The sequence below is a fragment of the Stegastes partitus genome, unplaced genomic scaffold (genome assembly GCF_000690725.1).
Source record: "Stegastes partitus isolate 25-593 unplaced genomic scaffold, Stegastes_partitus-1.0.2 Scaffold2349, whole genome shotgun sequence".
NCBI classification, from domain to species: Eukaryota; Metazoa; Chordata; class Actinopteri; family Pomacentridae; genus Stegastes; species Stegastes partitus.
The window spans coordinates 28552-35078 of NW_007580080.1; the positions used below are offsets into that span (position 1 = coordinate 28552).

Consider the following 6527-nt stretch of genomic DNA (forward strand, 5'->3'; position numbering starts at 1 on the left):
ACCAGTGATCCACCAGTTATCCACCAGTTATCCACCAGTTATCCACCAGCTATCTACCAGTGATCCACCAGTTTGCAGATTTCTTAATCTAAATAAAAGACTGAATCATTATTTTCATAGATGTAGAAACGCAGACTCTGTTGGAGATGAGCAACGAGCCATAAATGCACTGGCGTGATGTTATCTCCCTCCTGCAGCATCTGGTGTTTCTCTAAACTGCCAGAGTGTCAGAACTGCCACGGACCGACTCCCCGACTGTTTGGATCAAAAGAAGCAGTGATTCTTGTGCATCTCCATACAGCACTGGTGTCTGCTGTAAGTGAAGTTGGTTTCTGGTAAAAACTGAGAATACAGCATCAGTGCAGGTCCTTCCAGAGCTCTGATTATCTCCCACATCCCTCTGGACTGATGCCACGTTACGACAACTAACCAGCTGTTTTTGCTGACAAAGGCCTGAGGAACCTGGAGCAGATCAGCGCTTCTTTGTCCGTCTCTTGACAGATTAAAAGGTGACTTCAAAGGACATTAAAGTCGGAGGATCACACTTTGAGAGTTCACTATTTGGTACATCTTCAGTCTGAACGGAAACTCATCTGACGTTTTCTGATTCTGGGTAAGTTAAAAAAAAAAAAAAAGAAAAACAGTAAAATTTCCCCAAAACCTTTGAGCCTGGAGTTCTAAAAACCTTCCTGCTGCAGCTGCTGGTCAGTCTGAGAGCCTCGACAAGTAAAGCTGTAAACTTTGGTTGCAACTCGTCCTCGTGATGCCGCCCAGCAGTAGCAACAACCCTGATGAAGACAGGAGGAAGAAGGAGAGGAGGGAACCACGAGGAGAGCAGTGGGAAGGGTCTGTGGTCATGCTCTTCATACATTCACATACATGGGAATCATAATGTGGAGTGACCATCCAGCAGGTGAGGACAAACACCTGGGATAACACTCGGTGACAGAACAACGGCCCTCCCACAAATAAATACCCACCCAGTGACATTATTAAAATACATCAAACTGCTTCATCCAGACCTACAGCAAGTCCTGACACCTACAGCCGGCATGGTGAGGAACGCTCATCTACGGTCAGAACAAAACGCTTTTATGCTTCTTAACTGTTGCTTCAAAACAAGGTGGAGGTGAGGGGAAACAAACGTGAGCGGGCGGGCGCGGTGTGCTGCTAGTTTTTCTTCTTGACGTTGTTGTTCGAGGCGAGCCGGGGTCGTGGTACCGGGACCAGGCTTCCCAACGGGACTCGACTCCGAGCCACCTCGAAGAGTTTGGAGAAGACCTGGGGAGGAGGAAGACACGGAAGCGGTCAGGTCGGCAACAAGCTGCATGCAGAGACGACCAGATTATACAGCAGGGATCTCCAGCTCCGGTCCTGGTGAGCTACTGTCCTGCAGGTTCTAGACGTTACCGCAACACACCTGACTCACATTAATGGACACAAGTCTCTACACAAGTCTGTTAATGATCCATTAATGTGAGTCAGTTGCAGCACGGAAATGTCTAAAACCTGCAGGACAGTCGCTCAGCAGGACCAGAGCTGGAGATCCCTGGACTCTTGTCCCCAAATTCTTCCTTTTCGTCTGGTACAGTAGCTGTGCCATGAAGACCAAACCACTAACTGTTCATACATGGTGCCACTAGTCCTGCAGCTGTACAGGTGCTCTCTCACTAGTTCTGTAAAGGGCTCACCTTTCGTGGGGTCCTCTGGAAGCATGAAGGGACAAAGTAAGGGGGAAGGTTTAGAAAAACAGGGGAATGACAAGAGGAACGTGACAGATGACAGACAAGGAGCTGAAGTCAGTGTTATCAGCAAAGTGACAGGTCAGAGTGTTGACGTTTAACTTTCACTGAGGCTGGACGAATACGTCTGCAAACCAACTCAACATGTAAGTGAAGCCACGGAGGTGAAGAGGACGTGACATTTACAGGAAACTCCACATGCAGGTCTCCTCACCTGCTCCCAGAGGGTTTCAGCCACCTGGTCGATGAATCCTCCCACCTCGCGGAACTCCCCAGAGTATTTGACGTACGCCCAGATGCAGAGCGATGTCAGGGCCACTCCCATCACCAGGTTACACAGCGTGGCCACGGAGCTGATGCCCACGAAGCCGGTGACCAGCGACACCACATACATGACGAACATGACGGCGAACAGCGTGGCGGGCGTCCGCGCAGCGTAGAAGATGTTCTTGCCATCGTTGTGCTTGCTGAAGTTGGTGTACGCCTCGTCCAGCTCTGCCTCCAGCTGCTCCTGGTAGCGGCGGCAGAAATCCTCGCCGCCCATCTTCTTGACAGAGCGGAAATGTCGCACGGACGCCTGCCGCAGCTCCACGTGACGGCGCTCCAGCTCTGCTGGGGAGATGTAGGGTTTGTCTCCTCCACAGACCTGAGACGAGGACACACGACGAGTTACCACAACAAGAAACTCTGCTCACTAACCAACCAACAGCTGGATCTCTGACACCCAGCCGTGACAGCCACGGTTACCTGCTCCATGCCTTTGTTGTACACCTCTTTGGCTCCTGCTACAGCTGCAAGGTTATTGGCTTCAGCCGTTGCCTGGATAACAGAAAGATAATGAACTATGAATGGCTCTTAGCAACACAAACACAGATGTGAGAAGTTCACATCAGATTCTGCAAGCTGCTTGTGCAGCTGTGCTTAAAAAGACCAAGTTTGTTTCTCGTCTCCTGTCTACTGGATTGCAAATCAGGAGCTGAACTCTCCAGCAGATGGTGCTGTTTAACGCTGAGGCTGTCTGAAGGAGAGAGTCGGCTGAACTGACCTGAAGCATTGACTTGGGGTGAGGAAGCTCCTCGCCCTGGTAGATCTTCATGTAGGCCTGAACACACAGACACACAGTGAAGGTGAAGGAAAGCCGCATCCCAACAGTCAAAAACAGTCAAAAACAGAAGTGAACTCCATGAGACAGCAGGTTTGTGGGATAGAAAAGCAAACCAAAAAGAAGCAGATATACCAGCTGAACCACCAACACGCTGCATGTTTAAAGTCCTGAAAGTGAAAATCCATTTTATTGGGTTTTTGTTTGTTTTAAATGTGAAGCTGTTCAGATGCTAACACATGTGCTTCTGCTCGCCTCCCGCTTCACAGGCCGCTGAGCTGCTATGTTCTAACAAAGGACCAATCATCACTTATAATCATTTATGGTCCTGCCACCTCACCACAAGTAAGGTGGTTATATTTATATATATATATATATATATTCCTTTCTTTCTCCTATTTAAATGACCACATTAAAAACACTCATCAGCATCACCTGTGAAGCATCGCATTGTGCTAAACAAGTATTGCCAAGATGTGAACTAGCTAAAGGTGTGATTCTTACAGACCAGGTGAGTTGAGTAAAGATGTGAACTCACTTTAAAGTAGTGCAGCAGGTCTCTGCAGGTGATTTTGACTCCTCCGATCTCTTTTTCCACCAGGTTTTCTGGAGAGAGCAGCGTTGGGACCAGGTTCACCAGCTCCTTCTTAAAGTCCTCGTCGATATCTGACACACATCAAACACATCTCAGAAAAGCCGGCCGCTTCAACAACAGCTCACAGAGTTCCAAACGCTGGTGTAGACACTAATTAATCATCAACCCAAAGTGGTTCTGCCAGGCTCAGGAGAGACTGACTGCCTGTGACCGTGGACCTCTCAGATGAAAGCACATGTTCAGGGTCATCCTCTGGTTCCCAGCGGCTTTGCACAGCAAAGACTTGATAGCAACAAAAAACAGAAAATCAAACTGCAAGCCAACCAAGTATTTCTTTCTGGAGCTCCTCCAGCAGTTTGACATCAGATCATCAGTCAGCTTTACGTTCATTCTGATGGGCAACAACAATAACAGAACCAGCAGCCTCATCTGTGCTTCACATGTCTGATGATAGACACCAGGGGCCTCATTCATCAGCAGGGCCTACAAACGGTTCTAAATGACATTCAGAGCGCAAGTACAAAACAATCTGTCCGTACGCGGGTCGCAGCACATCAGTGTTGGTAAATCCCACTTGTTCTTAAGCTCCATGCTCGTTGCCTTCAGAAACGCCTCCACATCACCATATATGTGTATAAGTCACAGCAGAGAGGTTGGGTTTGTAATATTTCACAACCAGTGACAGGAGTCAACAGTAAATAAGGCCTGAAAACAATGAAGTCCACCATAAAGCTACAAGCTGTGTGTCTGCAGTCAAGAGAAAACGTCTAATAACCGTCTACAGCCTTGTTCCAGACGTTCTGTTTAAGGCGCAGCTGTTCTACTGCTTGAAGTGCTTTTGGTGACTGCTGTCACTGTGGTGGATCTGCTGCTCGGACCGGCTGACCGGCTGTGCCTGCGTTAACGTTTTACCTCTGAGCCGGCCGTCGAAGTGAGGATTGGTGGCCACCTTGAGGCCGGGGTGCGGCAGCAGAAAGCAGCTGATGTTGGAGAAGCAGGAGTGGATGTGTTTCCTGACGTTCTGCAGCTCCTCGTGCTGGTTCTGCTTCACCTGTACACAGACACGACTCGGTTACAGCCAGGCAGGTCAGCTCATGTCAGACTGGGGCACAAGTTCGCCTGCAGGCAACACGCACGATGTGTAGCTTAGAAAGGTCCAGCCGATAGAGCGATACCTGCACGCCTTCATCAGATGTAATAGGACAAATGTTCAGTAGTTTTACATAAATGCATCAGATGCAAACTGCCATGAAAGCAGACACAGAAACACACACTGCAGTTGCATACATGAAGCCCAGCTGTCCTGGACTCACTCATTTCTGTGTGTGTTTACTCAGCTGGGTTCCTCATCGGTGTGGGAACGTTAAAGCTCTGTCTTGACAAACAGGCTGTGATCAAACTCAAAGCATTTTGTTCTGTGGGTCTTAATAAAAAGAGGTCATGAAAGATGATCCATAATCATGTTGAGATGAACCATTGAGCTGCCCATCACTCTGCCTGACGCTACAGGCTTTGGGAGATGGATTTTCTCTGTTTGATGGAGCTGAGCTCTGGTGGTCAGACTCACCTGTAGTCGTTTCTCCAAGAAGCTGTGTCCCCCCTCCAGACCATATGAGTGCTCGTAGGGGTAACTCCAGTCTCTGATCAGAAACATCAGAGTCTGAAAAGATTCACACATTCAGATTTTTGATCCACAATCAACGGGAACATTTCTCACTAACGTTGAAGCAGCAGGATCAGACATGAGGACAAAACATAAACTTCCAACCGCTTTAGATTTGTTTGTAATATAAGTAATTATACCAGCTCTTCAATAACTAACCTAGAATGTCTGTCAAACAGCAACCCCAAGAGAAGGACATGGCAAAGCTTGTTCTGACTGTTCAGGTTCTTAAAACCAAGAACAGCGCCTCCCAGTGAAAGCTTCAGTAGCTGCTGCTAGGTGGCAGCAGTGCGCTCAGACAGGTGGGACTAAAGATGACTTTGAAAAGAGGAAACTAGGTTGTTCTAGTGTCAGATCTGTCCCAGATGAAACCGAGTGATTTTTCTTTCCTGGTTCTGTCTGTGTCGGACCTCACTTTGTCCGCCTCCTCCTCCCTCAGATCACTAACTTTTAACTTAACCAGGCAGAGCCAGACCGACAGAGCCACCCAGGCTACAGAAGCACTACTGTGCACCACTGTGGTCACCGCAGTAGCTGCCTGTGGTCACAGCTTCATGATCATCATGCACGAGTACCAATGTGACCAGATGACATTATAACCAAAACAAGGTTGCATCTGTTCAGAAGACATCTTCTGTGACTGTGGGACTAAAAGTCCGGTCACGTGCTTAAACCTGCAAAAGCAGGTTAACGCTCTAAACATCGACCGTAATATGTTGAAAACACGGCATACAGACCTGGAAGGGCTTCTCATAGACTTCTTCCATGGCCAGGCGTCCGTACTCGGTGAAAAGCTGAGGGGAGGAAACAATAAGCTTAAAATGTCATCAGACAGTTAAGAGAGCAGTGAGGGAACAATATGTGCATCTCTGATGGTTAAAGTCAAGGTCACGTCATTAATACCCTGTTTTGCAGAAAAACCAAATGATAGCGTTTGGCAGTCTGGAAACAAAAACAACAGATCCAACAGTGATCTGGCCTAATCCAGCCTCATCCAGCCTCATCCAGCCTCATCCAGCCTCATCCGGCCACATCCGGCCACATCCGGCCACATCCGGCCACATCCGGCCTCATCTAACCTCATCCGGCCTTAATCAGCCTCATCTGGCTTCCCCGGCCTCATCCAGCCTCATACCGCCTCATCTAACTTCATCTGGCTTTATTCAGCCTCATCTGGCCTCTCCGGCCTCATCGAGCCTCTCCAAGCCTCATCCGACCTCTCCTGCCTCATCCGGCCTCATCTGGCTTCATATAGCCTCATCCGGCCTTATTCAGCCTCATGTGGCCTCTCCAGCCTCATCCAGCCTTGTGCGGCCTCTCCAAGCTGCCTCATCTAGCCTCTACGGCCTCTCCAGCCTCATCCATTCTCTCTGCGGCCTCTCCAAGCTGCCTCATCTAGCCTCTACGGCCTCTCCAGCCTCATCC

The 6527-nt window shown here is 48.8% G+C and overlaps 1 protein-coding gene across 1 annotated transcript in view; it reads right to left on the reverse strand.

The window, feature by feature from the left end:
• Positions 1 to 459: 459 nt before the first annotated feature.
• The window catches only part of LOC103374761 (atlastin-2-like), a 23533-nt gene continuing 17465 nt past the window's right edge, over positions 460 to 6527 (reverse strand). Inside the window, exons 6-13 of the mRNA XM_008304904.1 lie at positions 5840 to 5896; positions 5007 to 5099; positions 4352 to 4490; positions 3383 to 3510; positions 2788 to 2844; positions 2490 to 2561; positions 1957 to 2388; positions 460 to 1281 (exon numbers count right to left, since the gene is read on the reverse strand). Of these exons, the coding sequence (XP_008303126.1) occupies positions 1171 to 1281; positions 1957 to 2388; positions 2490 to 2561; positions 2788 to 2844; positions 3383 to 3510; positions 4352 to 4490; positions 5007 to 5099; positions 5840 to 5896 (1089 nt within the window). The 3' untranslated portion in view covers positions 460 to 1170. The remainder of the gene's footprint in view (positions 1282 to 1956; positions 2389 to 2489; positions 2562 to 2787; positions 2845 to 3382; positions 3511 to 4351; positions 4491 to 5006; positions 5100 to 5839; positions 5897 to 6527) is intronic.